This window comes from Acomys minous (genome assembly GCF_964271855.1).
Source record: "Acomys minous genome assembly, chromosome: 3".
Classification (NCBI taxonomy): Eukaryota; Metazoa; Chordata; class Mammalia; order Rodentia; family Muridae; genus Acomys; species Acomys minous.
The window spans coordinates 64121035-64138682 of record NC_140485.1 but is presented as its reverse complement, the minus strand read 5'-3'; the positions used below and the strand labels follow the sequence as shown (position 1 = coordinate 64138682).

Below are 17648 nucleotides of genomic sequence, written 5' to 3'. Positions count from 1 at the left end.
CAACAGCAGTCTGAAAATGCTCTACAGGGTAATTAGATGGATGCAGGTCCCCAACTGAGGTTCCCTGTCCCTGGAGGTGTCAATCTGGTGACAAAACTAACCTAGGCATGGAGAAGGGAGCCGGAGGGGGAAATGGGGGACAGTTTAATTTTGTCACAGATAGGAAAACATGTGGAAACTGAAGATGCCAAAGGCCAGGACAGGGTGTGCCAGGAGACAGCTGAGTATGGAGGGGAAGGAGAAAGGGCGATAGTGAAGAGTTATTCTTCTCTCCTCTCCATCTCTTCCTTCTCCCCATCTTCCCCTCTCCCCATCTCTCTGTCTCTCTTTTTCTCTCTGTTTCTCTGTGTCCAACTGTTGTAGCATCTGACTCAACTTTGCTATAATTTTTGCTTAACACATCCTAGAAATTTGTTATAAGTGCACATACACACATGTACACACACATGCACACACGTTCACACATGCATGTGCACACATATTCACACACATGCGTGTACACACATACACACACACACACACACACACACACACACACACACACACACACACTTCCCTGAGGATATTATCAGAGTTGCATAGGCTTGGCTGGAGGTGTAGCTCAGCTGGTAAGGTACCTGGCAGGCATAAAGGAAGCCGTGGGCTTGATCACCATATAAACTAGCACGTGCCTGTGATCTCAGCAATTAGGAGGCAGAGGCAAGGGGAGCAGAAGTTCAAGCTCATCCTTGATTAGATAGTGAATTTGAAGTCAGCATCAGCTGCACATGACCCTATTTTTAAAGGGGGAGGGAGGAAGGTGTGAAGGGAGGGAGGGAGAGATGAAAGGAAGAGAAAAGAAAGAAAAAAAGCAGGAAAGGGCTTACATAAGCTTAGGTGCAAAATAAACACAAGTACAGGTATGGCTCCTGGCTCACTTGGTTCCTCTTTCCAACAGTATCCTGGTGCCGTCCTTCCAGGGCCGGGTTGAATGGGTAAGACGATGGCAATGGCATTGTTTGCACATGGGTATTGCCCAAGTCCACCTCGAGTTACTTCCGACTGCAACCAGGGGAAGTCAGTGAGCCTGAGAAGGATGATTTCGGGACTCCTAGTCAGGAGCATCTGCCAAGTGGAGATGCACGTTTGCTTCTGAGCAGGTGTAGAGCTAGGTCACAGCATGACCCATCTTCCAGGACTGATTGCAGCGGGCAACAATTCTACCTGGCTGTGCTGTGCTATTGCTCCAAACAGCCCTGCTGCAGAAGCAAAGGGAGACCCCTACTGCTGTGCACGCCTGGGCTCAGCTTCACAAAAGGCACAGGGAACATGTTCCTGCCAGTCAGACTGAAGGATCCCCGAAATGCTGGCAGCTATAGGGTGGTCAGCTGCTGTTACTTTCCAGGTGCTGTGGGGGCCCAGTTGCCTGGTCATTAGAATTCTTTATCTCCCCCAGAGAGTTAGTAGGATTTTCTTATTAGAAGGAGGGACCTTGGCAGACAGCCTGTGGTGTTGGGAGTGTTGCGAGGGCTCCTATATGATTCGCTCAGGCATTGACCTGATCAACGGCCACTCAGGTCTTCAGGGAAAGAGTGTCTAATCCAGAGCTCAGAGGCTGCACACAGCCAAGGATAGTTATGAATGCAGCCCAGGAACATCCATAAACTTTATGAGAGTCTATTTCTGCACTCTGTGTGTGTGTGTGTGTGTGTGTGTGTGTGTGTGTGTGTGTGTGCTTTGTTTTTTGTTTTTGAGGGGGTAACGCAACTGTGCAATTCTCAAGTATGAACTTTGCAAGTGACAATGTCCTGTCTTGATATCTAATGGCTAGCATGTGCCTGGGCTCTTGCTTTCCCTGAGACCACTTGACTTGGAAGATAAGCACTAACTCACAGTCTCAGAGCAGCTTGTATCGCAGGTACAGGTAGCTAACTTCATAGCTTTGGTGACAACTCACTTGAGGCAGGAACATACTTTATCATCTTTAAGTTATGCAGTTAGTGGTTTTATATTTAGAACTGTGAGGATGTAATGGATTCTAGAAAATTTTCACCATCTCCTAAGAAAACCCTGTCTCCTTTGCACATCAGGCACATCTACTTTTGCCCAGGGATTCATTTCTCCTGAGAATTTCATATAATAGGAAGTTAGAAATACAATGTTATTTATGGTGGGGTCTTTCACCAAGTGCAATTATTTCAGGTTCATACATGTGATCACAAGCATCAGATCTGCTTTTATTTTTACGACAATCTGACTTTTAAAAAAGGGTTTATGTGTTTTATATGTTTGGGTGTTTTGCCTGCTTATATGTACACGCACTGTGTGCATGCAGTACCCATGGTGGCCAGAAGAGAGTGCCACATCTCCCAAAGCTAGAGTTACAGGTACTTGGGAGCTGCATGTAGGTGCTGCGAACTGGACTCATATTCTGCAAGAACAGAGAGAGCTCTTTAACTGCGACATCATCTTTCCAGCCTCTACTGATAACTTCGTTAATTTGATTATGGTTCATTGACTGCCCTTTCCAGCCCTGGCAAAGGAGACAGGTGCATTTAGTACATTTGAAAACCTGTGGGTTGTACAAGTTGGGAACGTGTATTTCATGTATTGAGTATTTCAGGACACTGCAGAGCATCAGGACTCTACTAGCCTGGGTTAGGAAGAGCTATGTATGCATCCCTGTGGCATAAAGAGAAGCTGGGGTAAGGGGGTACAAGGAATTAGTGGTCCTCGGTAGGCAGTAGACCACTCGAGGGGCTCTGGCAAAATGATGAGATGATCAGAATGAGACTAGAACTCTGAGGTGAGGTAGAATTGCCTGGCTCTGTGAAGGGAAGTGGTGAGGTATAATCCGGGCAGATTCCAGGAGGGCATGTGGGCATCAGGGAGCTGCGAAGTGGAGAGGACCCTCCCTCAGGCTTGGGGGCAGAAGAGTGATGGCATCCAGTCATGGTGGGGAGTGGCCGAACTGGGAGGTGAAGGCAGCGGCAAGGCATGAGGCTGTAAAAGAGTTGAGAGCACCGCCTCCAAGTAGCTGGTCCGCGCTCTTGGCAGCACTTGGTTCCTTAGCTGGCTTCTTAGCCAGCTCCTTACCTAGGTAGTCCAACCTGGATGCTTCATGGTTGCTGTACAGACATGAGATGGAGGCAGCATGGAAGGAGGTTTCCTATGTTTCATGTAGAGCAGAGAGAAGTGTGTGTTAGGAGACATGGGACATGAGTGCATGGGTCAGCTAGGACATATGACTTGACCCCTTTCACACCTGGCCTCCTTTCCCACAGAGCTCAGAGGCACTGGGCCAGTTGGAGGAAGGTCTGCTGTGTTGTGTAGGCCAGGAAGCTTTGTACAGTGACTTTTTTCTAAAGACCTGGGAAGTCAGATGTGATGTAGACAAAGCCCTTTACAGCTGCTTCAGACAGTACCCCTTGGTAAATTGAGGATGAGCATGGCACCCAGGGCTGTCTTGGAGGGGGGTGTGCCCAGACCAGGCAGTCTTGCTGGTGTAGATGCACACCCACCAGTGCCCACCCTTTGACAATATTATTTCTTCCATCCTTATTACCTGGGCCTCCTCATGCCAGCTGCAGTGGCTAGTGGTAACTACAGACTTACTAGATTCTAAAATCACCTGGAAGGTGGGCTTTGGTCACATCCATGGAGGGTTGTCTTCATTGTATTGAGGTGGGAACAGCTCCCCGCTCCCCACTGTGGGCGGCAACATTCCCCTGGAGAATATCAATTAGCGGCCATATTGGAGGATTCACATTTGGGTAGCTGGGGAGAACTAGGCCTTTCTCCTTTATAAAATATGTCCCATACTTCCGTAGCATGTGGCTGTTTTCGACCGCCCATCTAATACTTGCACACTGGACAATAAGGATCCCTTTCAGCCCTGTGAGACAGTGGGAGTTTCTGCTACGGCGGGACAGTGGCTCCGCTCACTGCCCTCTGTGCGCTCCAGTGACCCCAGAAGCACGGAGGAGCAAGCAGGCCCCACCAATCTGTCTCCAAGTGGCTTGGGGACAGTGTGCCCAGGATCCTCTCACTTTTAAAGCACCATTCAGTTGTTTTCACATTGTCCAATGACACAGTCTCTTCTTGTCATTTTTCTCCAAGGGCAGTTTTTTAAAAGCTGGTCCTTTTATAGAATTGGGTGTTCTTTCAAAGGGCTGAGGGAGGGATAAGGAGCCAAGCTTTTGTGCTGCTCTCTACAAAACACAACACCAGTGTCGCTTCATTCTTGTTACTAAATAAATAAGCTTTCTAAAAATACCTCCGGATAGTGCCAGGCCATCCAAACAGATTTGCAGTAATGTAGCAAATAATTCGAAATGACTGCTATTTCCCAAGGGTTTCTTTTATATTAAAACTTTTATTATATTAAATATAATCTTATACTAAGAAAATCAAATCACTGGGGGTGTCCACATTCATCTTTTTCTTTCCTTCATCTCTCACATTGCATGCAAATGAGGTCGGATGTCACTGGTCAACACTTGGTTTTCTTTCTGGGTGACCTGAGGACAGAAAGGGCCACAGACGCTTCTTCCGGCCTCAGTGCTCGCTCTTCCTTCCCACCTTTCGATCTCAGAGTCCAGTTTTTGGAAAAACTGCCCCATGAAGGCTCTGTGCTTTCTAATGTCATGTGGGGACATATTTGGGTAACTAGGCAGTTACGACAGGGGCCAAAAATTCAATCCAGCAATGGTGATGCACTGCATAGAAATTAAATTATCTTTGAGTGATTGTTTATTATCTCTTTTCAAGTTGAATCACATCAGCTGCAATGAGTTTCGGTCTCCTGGGTGTGGAGCTTAATATTATTTGGTTTTATTGAGAGAATGTGCAGGCATTAGGTTCGAACCCACCTGGGCTGAAGGCATGTGTGTACAGGAAGTTCTTCTCTTTAAAAGAAACTTTAAATGGTCTTTGCAGATCACCGTCACCATCATTGTCACCACTGTCAACCTTGTCACGACCATCATAATCAACATCTCTATCACTGCCACCATCTTCTTGACCACCATCATTGCTACCGCCAGTCCTCACTGTCATCACTGCCCTTACCCACCGCATTATCACTACTACTGTTATCACCATCCCTACAGCAAGTCACCATCAGCACCACGGTCGTCGTCATCATCCTCATCACCATCACCATCATCCTCACCATCACCTCTGTTTCTTTCCCTGCTTAGTTTTTCTTAGACAAGAGTGAGCATGTGTCCTCTCATCCAATTCGCACACAACTCCACAGGGCAGGTACTAAATGCCTCTGCTTTTCATGTCACACCCTGTGGTCTGTTGCGCTTCCTTCACGGTACAGCGTACACTCCTGTTTCATTTTCTGTTCTTTAATTCTCCTGTTTCCGGGGAAAACTGTTGCCGAGTATCTTTTTGTGTCTACGAACAGCTAACCACTCAGGCCGTGACTGTGACGTGCTTAGGTATAACCTCCAGTTTTTGATGATCACACGGTATATACTGAGACACATACACATTCTACTTAAATCCATGTCTCGAGGAATATTTTCTCTCTCTCTTTTTTTTTTAAAGAGCTCCAATGACTTACCCAGTGCTCACGTACTGGGGGTGTCAAATTAGAAAGCAGTGGCTTGTGCCCTGGCATGAGAAAGCTGTATCGTAGATGCCTGAGACCAGCGTTCTGATAGGATGGTGTGCAGGGACCGCTTCCCGTCACATCCCCCGCCTCATGAACGTGGTCCTGGCTGCTTCTCTCTGGAGTCTATTCCAGTGTGGTAGGCCCCCTGCGGTGGCAGAGCAGGCCTCTTTCTTCTCAAGATCCTGGACTCCTGTGTGGGCCCTTTGCTCCCTCAGTGCTGGGGGCAATTGCATGCTGGGTGGGCAAAAGCAAGCAAGCGAGCTTCCTGGAGGCAGCCCCCTTGTTTTTTTTTTTTTTTTTAAACATGGCTGATGAATGAGTGTATCTCTGGTTTTGGCAAAGCCCTAGGGATTTTCCCTCAAGGCTGCTCATTGTTTATAGACTGCCTTTTCGTGTTTGGCTTGTATGCCTGACATGGAATAGAGAATCCATCACTGCCTATTGCACCATAGGTGCTGCTCTCTGTGTTGGGCAAATTTCCTGCAGAATCGTATAAAGATGATTTTGTAATTCCTAATTCCTGATTTCTGAATTGATTCAAGTAACTTCTACCCTCCTTCAAATTAGCTAAAAGCTCTTGAAGTACTTGACTTATACCAAGAAGGAAAACAAAATTGAAACAAATTAACAATCAAGGAAATATTTTCATCCTAGATTTAGTCCAGGGATAAGGCCCAGGTGTACATTGCGATAAGAAAAACCATATGACTATAGAAATAACAGAAAAACAGTTAGCTTTACAAGACAAGAAATATACCTGTTTCTTGGAAAAACCTTGACATAAGAAAACTATCCTTTGAACACATAATGTACATATGAAGCAAGGAAAAGGTAAAACCTCTGCTTTGAATTCATAATGTACATAGAGATAAAACCTCCACTTTAAACTTAAGAACTAAAGTGTCTAGGTAGATATAGTTCTAATGAAAGCACTTGCAGCCACTAGTCCTGTTGTAACTCCCTTTTTATGTAACAATTGTATCTATTTTTTGAATGAGGTAGTTTTTCATGCATAGAGAACCTTTGTCTTAGATGGTGTAAAAACCCAAGACAGAAACAAACATTTGTTGGAGTTCCCTGCTTCATCCCAAATGTGGTCATCTGTCTGATTGTCTATATATGTTTTTGTGACTGAGCTGTGGGATGCCAAGAGCCATTCTGTTAAAGGAGCTCATTAGGCATGTGGGTTTTCTCGAAAGTGATTCAGTATTTTGCAAGGTCTGTATCATGATGCATCCCTAGAATTGCTTCCAGCCTCTGACATGATGTCAAGAGACATTGATTTGGGGAATTCAATGGGCATGAGAGATCTCTGGAAGGGATCTGGTATTTTGCAAGGTCTGTACCGTGCTGCACCCCAGAATTGCTTTCAACCTCTGACGACCCTGTCAATTGTACACTGCTGCATTTCTCTAAAATCTGGAGTTAATGTGAACCGTCGCTTTCTGGGTATTGACCAGTTCTAACTGAACAAACTTCCTACAGGATCTTATTGAAGGTGTACTGCTGTTCATATGAATTAATCCCTGATTATGGAATTCCTGCTTTGATTCACACAATTTTAAAAGTAAAATTGTCTTAGATCTTCTAAAAACAATTTTAGAAAGTTTATAGCTGCAATAAATGCTTTTGCGGACCTCCAGATGCCTTACTAGGGGACAGCCTTGAGGCAGATCTCTGGCATCAGAGAAGCCTTCACTGCAGATGGCACGATGAATCCTGGTATGCACTGTAAATATAGGCAAGTTGGTTTAAACTTCCCATAAACCCAAAATGTAATGGGACTACCTAGAAATATCTAAATTAAGTATAAGCCTTAGTGTCCGAGTATACAAACTCTTCTGCTATAATTCATTATACCTTGTCACCTTATGGCATTATACGCTGTCCTTTTAAATTTACTTTGTTTCTTAGAATGAAAGACAGATAAAATTATTGTCCCACACTCACTATAAACTAAGAGATAGCTAAAAAAAACATGTGTAGCCAGGTCAGTCCTAATTGAAAAGACATATATTCTTGTAACTTTTAGACCCTGTTAACCTTTAGACTTTGTCAACCTTTGTCACTCAGAACTCACTATGAACTCATATAATGGATACATAAATAAGGCATATTTAGTTTTACAACATGTAACCTGTTGTACTTTAGAATTCATCCATTCTTGTGATTAACTGCCTTTTTGACTATGAGGTAATTCTTTTTCTGTGGAGTATAAAAGCTATAAGCAGACAATAAACGGGATTGAAGTTACAGTTTTTAACTTCATCCACCCTTTCTCCTTGAATGCTTGTGCGTGTGAATGGTCTATTTTCTATCTCTGTCTTAGCTTTTGTTCCCTTGTAGATTCACAAATACGTTAACAGACTTGGCTCCTCTTCAGCACTCTCAGACAAGCAGGCTGACTTTAGCTGAGAGACAATCTCTGCAAAGAGGCATATCTCCAGATCAAAGAGCCTCCTTTTATATCCCCTCTACATTTTTTTTTTTTTGCCTAGAAGCCACTTTTACAGCCCTGGCTGCAGAGAAAAGAGTGGTCAGTTTAAGTTTTCCTCATTAGCAGCAGTGCGACCAGTCCCAAGTCACTGGAGAAGGAATCCTGGGCTCCCTCCCCTCTTTCTTCTTTCAGTTGTAATCACTTGCCTGAGCCATCAGCATGGTGACCCAAGAGATAAAGGAAATAGGGATTCTGCATCATGTACCAAGAGATAAAGGGAATGGAGATTCTGCATCATGTACCAGATCCTACCCTAGACCTTGCCAAAGCAGAAAGGCTAGGGATTGGAAGCATCCTATGTTCGTGTGGATATATGGTTTTCTCTTTCTTTCTTCTCTCCATGACTAGCAACCCCAAATAGCAAGGCTACTAACCTGAAAGTTTAAGGGTTCAGGCATCAGCCTGACGGTTAAGAGTTAAGAATGCTCAGTTTCTCACCACAACCAGTGGCCTCAAATAGCAAGGCTACCAGCCTAAAAGCTTAAGAGTTAAAGCGCAGAGAGAAATGCCAAAAGGAACCAGCTCCTGTCCCATAGACCCAGAGCAAAAGCCTCAAACACTCTTTATCATCAGTGCTCCTGTCCCATCTAAGCTGCCCTGTGATGTAAAATCTCCCCTTTTACACCTCAGTACTTAGAGCAGAGGACAGTTGAGCAAAGGCACCTTTGTTCCTCAGTACCTAAAACAGAGGGCTGTTGCACGAAGGCACCTTTACTCCCTCAGCACTTACGTCAGTGTGTGGTTGAGTGAAGGCACCTTGGCCAAGCAGACAGGTTGCTTTTGTTTTCTGACACTGGCGACAGAGCCGACTCAACCAGCTTGAATGGAGAAGACCTTGGCTCAGGTTGTCAAAAAGCCTGGGGTTGGCCACTGGGTCTCAGTGAAGGCTTGCCTAGCGCTCACTCTCTTTCCTTGACTGCCTTGCTCTCACTGGTATCTGTTCACCATCACGTCTTTTCTTTTTCCTTCCAAGATGGTCTCTGCTTTCCTTTCTACTTCCATGAAAGGACGCCTTCCTTCAGTGCCTATCTTTCATACCTACTATGTGTCAGGAAATAATCTAGACCCAGAGGACAAAACAATTAATATAATTGCCACAAATCCTTAGCTCACTTCTATTGGTTGTTCCATATTTAATAGAGTCCCAGATGATTACATCATTTCAGTCTGGCATAGGGTACCTGCTTAACCCCAGAATGGGTGGTAAGGTCACCTGCCGAGGGCTAGAGGGGTTGAGATGAGTAGGAGTGTGGCCCCCCAAAAGAAGTTGCTGTTGCCAATAGGATGAAGCATGGAGCTTCTAAGCAGGTAAAACCAGAGACTACCTAGTACCATGAGTGGACCGTTAGCGTGTGGACAGCTGTTCTGTGGTTCGGACACTCTCACATGTCTCATTCTCCCCTTCCTCAGGTCTCTGTGAGGCTCTGCCTTGCTGACTCACCTCTCTCTTCTCTGTGATTCCAGCTGCAGATGAAGATGAGCGAACGGGCTGCCTCACTGAGCACTGTGGTGCCCCTGCCCCGAAGCGCCTACTGGCAGCACATCACAAGGCAGCACAGCACAGGGCAGCTGTACCATCTGCAAGGTAAGCAGGGCACACTGCCCGCGTGTGGGCCTGATTCTGACTGCTCAGATGAGGGCACTAGTTAATCTGGTGTATTCCACCAAGCTACCTCCCAAGTTGAGGACCTCCATTGAGGCTTCACGAGCCTGGATACTTCATCGTTTTGGATTCCTGGCCCTTAAAGGTTTAAGGATCGTTAAAGTGTCCCCAGGGAATTTGTTTAAAATGTAGATTTTGGGGCCCTTCTTTTTTAAGAGACAGCTGTGCAAACTCTAGCCAAAGGCTAGAATCCAGGTTCTAGAAACAGTACTCTGGGCTCAAGACTAATGGCTCACCATCACTAGGGAAGTGCTAGATGTGCAAAATTTTAGGACCTTCTTGGGGCATTCTAAAATAGGAGGGGTGGGTCTTCTCCAGCTACAGTGCTTGAACAAGACCCCAGGAGCTGATCCTGAATGCTCTTGGTAAGAAACACTGCTCTGGGGCCATAGGGAAGGGCAGGGAAGCCAAGCCTCACTTGGATCCTAGTCATTCCTTTTGAGAAACAAATTCTTTGATGTACAAGATGGGTCTGCTCCCTGGGAGACTGCAAGATCTCCCAATTCAACACTGGACTTAAAGCCTTTCTTATCTTTTTTAAATGTGCCCTCTTGGTATTTTATAGCAAGAAAATCCGCCTACTTATCTCTGACTGATACATAAGCTGACCAACAAGCCTGTATGGTGTACATCCTTGGTGTAGGACTTAGATGGCTTGTGCAGCCCCTACACTGGAAAAGAACAATGCCCAAGACTGAACTCACGGAACCTATGAGTGTGGTGTCCCAGCTTCATTTCTGTTGCTGTGACAAATACCCTGACCCACAGCAACACAGGAGAGGGTTTGTGGTAGGTTATAGCTCCAGGGCTGTAGTCTACTCAGGAGAAGTCAAGGCAAAACTCAAGCAGCTGGTCACCCAACAGCCACGTCCAAAAGCAGAGAGAAGACTAGGGACTAGCCCTAGAGCCCTAGTCTAAGCTGCCTGCTCACAGGCTCAGCAAGCTCTCTTTATTTTTATACAGTCCAGGGCCTAGAGTAGCAAACAGTGCTGCCCACAGTGGGCTGGGGCAGTTAGGAATTAGGACCGTTCCCTACAGGCATGCCCACAAGCAAATAACCTAGATAGAGAATTCTTCAACTGAGAGTCTCTTCTTGGGTGGTTTTAAATTGTAACAAGCTCTCGTTTCGAACTAAGCATCATGTGAAGGAATAAGTAGGTGGATGGATGGATAGATGGATGGAAGGATGGATGGAAGGATGGATGGTTGGATGGATGGTTGGATGGATGGTTGGATGGATGGTGGGTGGGTGAGTGGGTAGATGGATGATTGGATGGACAGATGGATGGGTGGGTGAATAGATGGATGGTTGGATGGAAGGAAGGATGGATAGATGGATGGATGGATGGATCGATGGATAGGTAGATGATCACAGAAAAAAGTATCTTTTGTCATCCATACCTGCTCTGTGCTCGAGTCAATCACATCAGCTGCCCTTAACCCTTTTTGCTCGCATCCTTCTCTGGCAAGTTTTTTTTTTTAATGGACTATAGTACTGTCCCCAAAATTCTACTGAGTTCTTCCTCATTTTCCCGGGCTCCCCTGCAGCTCCCCTTGGAGCTCCACACCCCTATTTTCTGTTGCTGGTGCATAAACCTGGTTAGTGGAACTCCTGAGATGAAGAGACCAGTCTCTTCAACTGGAACTAGATCACAGTTTGAATTTCATTGCTTGATCACATGACCACTCCATTAGTAAAAGCTACACTTCTGGGAAGCAATAATGTCCAGGAGGACAGGCATGTCACAGCTGGTTCTTTCCTGTTGTTTTCTGTGTCTTGCATAGGGTCACCATCATTTACTGAACAGTAGGATATGAGAAAGCACCAAGGTCTTTCTTCCTGAGATAGGGTCTCATGTAGCCCAGGCTGGCTCCAAACACACTGTGTAGCCAAGGAGGACCTTGGATTTCTGATGTCGTTGTCTCCCTATCTTGATTGGTAGGATTGTGACACTGTCCCTGGAGGGCAGAAACCAGGGCTTTGTGCATGCTAGGCAAGTAGTCTACTAAGAGAAACACTCCCCTGGCCCCACTGAGTCCTCGTGACTCCATGTCCTCCATGCTTGAGTGCCTGGATAGACAGCCAAGGGAAGAGCTGACTTATGTCGATGGAGTGAGTTCAAGCTGAAGTTTCCTGGTGTCTCTAGGTGAAATCTGAAAAACCACACAGTCCTCTAAAGGAGAATTTAGCAAACTGGTTTGAGAAAAATAGTCATCATCTCAAATTTAGGCATAGCGTGCCACCTGCTGGTAAGATTGGGAATAGCATTTTATTATTGGTGCAGCGAGAGAAGTCTTGGACTTAGGCTAAATTTATGAAGCTGTACTTAATTCATCTTCTCTGCCCCTCCCATAGTTTCTAGTTTTAATGCAGAAATACTCTTCTATGGTTAGAGTAATACAAACACAACATGTGAAGGACCTTTAGTATAAAATTGGGGAGAAATCCACGAAAGATAAAGTCAACAAAATTTTGTTGGTTCACATATCCAGAGGATTCAGCAATGCAACAGATAAAACAACTAAAAGCAAGATTTCATGGTATAGACAATGGCAAAAAAATAATTCGCAATGTGAAAGCTAGTAGAGAGCTCACCATTGCACCCCACACAGATAGATCTATGGTCAGGCCGGTGAGGCCCCTCGGTGGACAAGTGCATCTGACACTGAGATGGACAACCTAGGTTCAGTCGCTGGGACCCACGTACTGGAGGAGAGAACTCAGTTCCTCACGTTGTTCCCTGACCCCTCAGCGTGTGTGTAGCGACACGTGCACACATGAGAAAAACCACACAGGGAATACATAAATAAAATGTAAAACAAAGCAGTTATTCTCTGTAAGGCACCGGGCATACCTGTATCTTACATCATCTGACTTAGAAAGGATTTCTTTTCATTTGCTACTAAAAAATTAGGAACCGGAAGTGCTAATGATGCCTGTAAGATAAGCTATACAGTGAAGGGGTAATGTGCTGGCTTCTTTCCTCATCTACCTATTTACTCATAGACCAAATGCCTTTTAATTGAGCATACACTTTATGCTAGCACCACGCTGGATGACAGGTGTGCATGTGGATCCTGCCCAGGCATGTATCTTCCCATTGGCAGCTTGGAAGCTAATGAGGAGTCAAGAGTGGACAATTAGACATCGATTTCAAATTTGATTCATGTAGCTATAACAGAGAATGTGCTTATAGTTTTTTCTTTTATAGAAAGTGTTCACACAAAGGGGGGGCATAGTTACTGGCTTGAGGGTCTTGTTTAGATCAGGTAGCTGTTGGAAGTCACAGCATTTACACCAAGACTTCAACTCTAGAAGAGGCAGCCCTATGGAGGGGCAGAGAGAGACAAAGACCGTTCTTCCTAGACAGGTTCGCAAATGCAAAGGTCCTGAGGCAGAGATGGAGTGGGGGGTGTGAAGGATGAGGTTGCATGATGGGAACAGGCAGTCAAGGCTTGCCCGCACATGGTGTGTCAAGGATGCTGAACACGAAGCGTCAGACTCGAGTCCTGTTTTGATTCTAGCATTGCAGAGAAGCAGGAGAGCAAACAGCCCGCAGACCTCACATGTGAGCTGTGGGGTCCTTCCCCTCAGTGCGTCTCCCCTCACGCCTTCAGCCTTCATCCCCTTTTCCATTAATCACATTCAGAATCTTCACCCTCACACCAGAGATCTTCCATTGTGCCAGGATTCTCAGAACACCCCCCCCCCCAGACTGCCTTGGAGATAGAATCATTTGTTTCAAAGCAAAAGCCGGGACAAGCAAGCTTCTCTTGTCATACCTCAGACATAGCATGACAACCCAAAGCATGGTGTCGTGTGTGTGTCTGCCGGAATCTACCATATGGCCTTATTTGTCTCCTCCTGGTGAGGATCTTGGCAGCTGGCGTTAACTGGAGCAGTCCCTCCTCCTCATCTCTGCAGTAAAGAGTTAAGGATTGGAGACATGGCAGTCAACTCTTGCTAAGGATCATGGGACACATGGATGGAGCAATGGGCCAGGGACCCATGTTCTGAGCCCCTGGAAGTTTCATCAGATGGTCCTTAGCTCTGAGAGGAGACCCTGTCCCGTGTGAGTCAAAGGCCCACGTGCTAAGATCAGAATGTTTTCTTGGGCTTGAGCTCAGCCCATGCTGGTTCATGTGTATTCCCGGGAGCACAGGTTCTCGGAGCCAGTGGCTACGTTGGGGCGTTCGTGCTGTTTTCTGAATACGTGCACAGGTACAGCTTGTACAACAGCTAAGAGAGAAAAGCCAGGCTTCCAATTCATGTCTGCTGCATCATGGGGGACATGTAGTGAGTGAGGTGGGGGCAGCACAGAACTGGTGGAACCTTCATCAAGGTCATGGGCAGTAAGAACTTCATCTGTGAGCTGTCTGCAGCCACCTCTAGTCAGCTATGCTGTGATGGGCCAGAGTGTACCTGGGCCCAGGTGTGTGGGCTGGTACTTAGCTTTCCATCAGCCCATCAGCCCACATGGTCAGCAAGTGCACAGAGTGGATAGAAAGTCCTCCACTCCGTTTCCTGTCCTTAAGCCAAAGCCAGCTCTCAAGCATCACTGAAGGATTCAGTTCATCCACTGGATTTCACCTGGCCCTGCATGCTTGGCATTGTCAGTTTTCCTGGAAGCTTCTGGTATTTAAAAGGAGCTGCTGACAAGGGCCTCACAGTTGAATCCTATATGGATTTTTTTCTTGACTACCTTGTCTTAGGCTGTCTGCTGCCCACAGGAAACTGTTATCAAACCATAAGAAAGACATACCGGAATGCGTGCTGGCCAGTTCTGTCGTCACCCATGGATAGGATGCTTCTTTGTTGCAGAGTCAGCATCAGAAATGGACTAGAACATGTGTTCAAGTTGCCTGGCTGCTGAGAAGTGATTCCTGGTCACTTGGGAACCTATAGCTACCACTGCGAGCCTGGGAGTAGGTCTGGGTTCAGATTTGAGGCTTACAAGTGTCCAAGCCTTTGTTTCTTTTTTTTTTTGTAAAGTGTGTATGTGTATGTATGTGTGTGTGTGTGTGTGTATGTTAAGAGAGATATGCAGTGATGGCATGTGTGTGAGGTCTTGTGTGTGTGCATGTATGTTTGTGCATGAATGTGTACCTGTGTGTGTGTGTGAGACATGCATTGATGTCATGTGTGTGTGCATGGGTGTTTGTGCATGTATGTGTGCCTGTGTGTGTGTGACGTGCATTGATGGCACGTGTGTAAGGATGTAGGAGGACAACTCTTGGGATTTGTTTTCTCTTTCCACTCTGTATGGATCTGAGGACTGAGGACTCAGATTCCTAGGCGTAGAGGCACAGAGCCATTTTGCTGGCCTCAAGCCTTGGTTCTCTTTGTGTCTGTTTTAACTTGGGGCTGTGATAAGAAGAACTGCAAACGTTTACAACCCACAAAGCCCTTAATCCTCAGTAGGATGAAGTGGGGCAATGAAACAGATGTCTTCCCTTTCATCTTCATCTTGTAGAAGTGGGAGATGAGGGATATCAGCCATTACCTGGGTTACAGGATCAGAGGGGGTGGAGGCCAAGGCCTAAGTGCTTATGCAGAGCTGTTGTGACAGGGGAACCACACAGCCACACGGCACCAACAACCATTTTCTCTTGGCTCAGCAGTTAAGCACAACATGGTTTGCAAATGTGCATGGAACATATAGGCTTCCTGGACCTTAGACCTGCATATCCATGTAAAACTCCTGCTTGTGTCACCCAGAGCCAGCAGGTGGCAGTAAAGCACTTTGGTTTTTATAAAATGTGTCTGTCAGGCTGCTAGGAGGCCCCTTCCAGCATCCCCATGTTTCTTAATACGACTTTACAGGACTGCCCTTACTCGCTCACTCACTGCCTGTCTGTCCGCTGTGACTGCTGCTGCTGCAATGCTACAGTGTCTAGTTAGCTTTACTCTCTGGCCCTGTATAGAGGAAGCATGCCAATCCCCACGTCAACTCCCAAGGGGGGCATTCTTGGCTTGTTCACTTGGCTGGAAACCGAACTGAAAGCGAGGAAGCTAACAACACAAAGTCTTCTATGTAACAATGACATAAGGAAAAGCATGGTATCATCTTCTTTTGAGTCAGGTTTGCAAAGAGTGTCTACATCAAAAGTCCCCCTAGTTTTTGTGTTTCTCTCTCATACCCTGTCAATGCTGTGAGGGGGAGGTACTACAGAGGAAAACGTAAGGAAAACATAGCTGCTAACAGACTGTGTAAATGCGAAGTGCAGATGATATGTTAATCCTGCACTCCCAAGTGATGCTTAGTCTCATATTGCTCCTGACCTCAGAAATACAATCTCCTATCATGAGCCTGCCCCTGCTTCCTGGTAAACTACACCAATTGTACTGCTAGCCAATTCGATCATGGACTTTCTTGAGAGATAACTGTTTGTTCTAATTCTTTTTGGAAAAGATGTCACCAGTCCTCTGAAGCTTCATCGGACAGAGACTTTTCCCACCTACCGGTCTGAGCACTGACAGCAACTGCCAAGAGCTGTTAGCACATTTGTGCTGTGTCAGCCACCGATCCACGTGCCGGAGGACACAGAGGGACAGCCAGGGAAAGTGCAGAAAGAAGAAAAGCAGCTTCACGCCCTGCAAACGTGTGTGGCCATGGAAAACGCTGCGCTACAACACATGTATATATTTTTTCCCTTTTTTTTTTTTTTAAAGATACAGTCCTAGCCTCCTGGAAACATGCTGGATAATATTGGCCCACCCCGTTTTTATAGCTGGACAGGATGAGTCGGTGTCGCAACTACAGACTGATTTTCTATTGTTGACAAGCCCCTGGTGTGCTCCTCTGAGTCTGCCCTTTTGTGGATTTGTGTGGTTTTCCTTGTGTTTCAGTTGTATGACAGTCGGTATGGACAATAAAATGCCTCTTCATTATTTGTTATTTCTTTACACACTAATCCTCATTCTGGCTCACTTGTGAACTCATATTTGCTTGTATTTCCAATGAGTTCGATCAGCATTTCCGCCCACTCTTCTTAGTGAAGACCCCTCTCAAAGGACCCTTTATTATCACCTACAAGGCAACATCCACTCCTACTACTGCTCACATAAAGCCTTTTAAAATGAGCAACCGTGTGGTCCTTGGATTCTGGTGACAGTTTTCTCTATGCCATTAGTGTCACTGGATGGTGGATGCACTGGGAACAAAGTTCTGCGCTGTTTGTGACCAAATTCCAGCCAGGGACACACTTGCCCATGCATTCACTAAGCAGACCTGGAATCTGTTCGTTCCCAGTGCTCTGCTGGACTCTGGGCATGTGGAGGTACCAAGACTTGGCCTCCCTTGCCAAGAACCTTAATCCTTTCCAGAGGATAGCATCAAGGAGATAGCAATGCTATTATGGTACCAGTGGCACCTGTTGAGTGGACCTCAGGAGTGATGGGCTTCTAAAGAGAAGGCCATCCTATTCTCCAGGCTCCGTCACTGGGAAGATGCCAGGTGGGCACTGAATCTTGTGACCACTTGAGGTTATGTTCTTGCAAGGCTGGACCAGCAAGCCGCGGCCCCCACCTTGTTCACTGCTGTGTCCACTGGTAGTTTGCCAGTACAAGACACGATTCCAAACTAAATTTGACCTTCATGTCAACAGTGCTTAAATGGTTTTTATGATGAAAGTGGGGTCTGAATACCACATGAGACACAGGTATGTTTCAGTGTCCATTGAGTATCTTGAATTCAAATTGGTCTCGATGGCCTGGTGTGTTTCTTTGCTGAGTCTGAAGGCTACAGTGCCCGGCCCTAGAGCTGAGCCTAGCACACAGCCTGCACTCCTGATAAATGTGTGTCAGATAGAGAAATAGAAGCTCAGATTCATAACCGTGGAGTGGATTCTTTCTATGTGAGAGGAGAATCTACCTTGAAGGC

The 17648-nt window shown here is 46.1% G+C and overlaps 1 protein-coding gene across 2 annotated transcripts in view; it reads left to right on the top strand.

The window, feature by feature from the left end:
* Nucleotides 1-16664, top strand: part of DOK5 (docking protein 5) — a 145194-nt gene extending 128530 nt beyond the window's left edge. For both annotated transcript variants that reach the window (XM_084776765.1, XM_084776766.1), the window contains exons 7-8: nt 9567-9687; nt 16179-16664. In XM_084776765.1, the coding sequence (XP_084632891.1) occupies nt 9567-9687; nt 16179-16243 (186 nt within the window). In that variant the 3' untranslated portion in view covers nt 16244-16664. The remainder of the gene's footprint in view (nt 1-9566; nt 9688-16178) is intronic.
* Nucleotides 16665-17648: the final 984 nt, after the last annotated feature.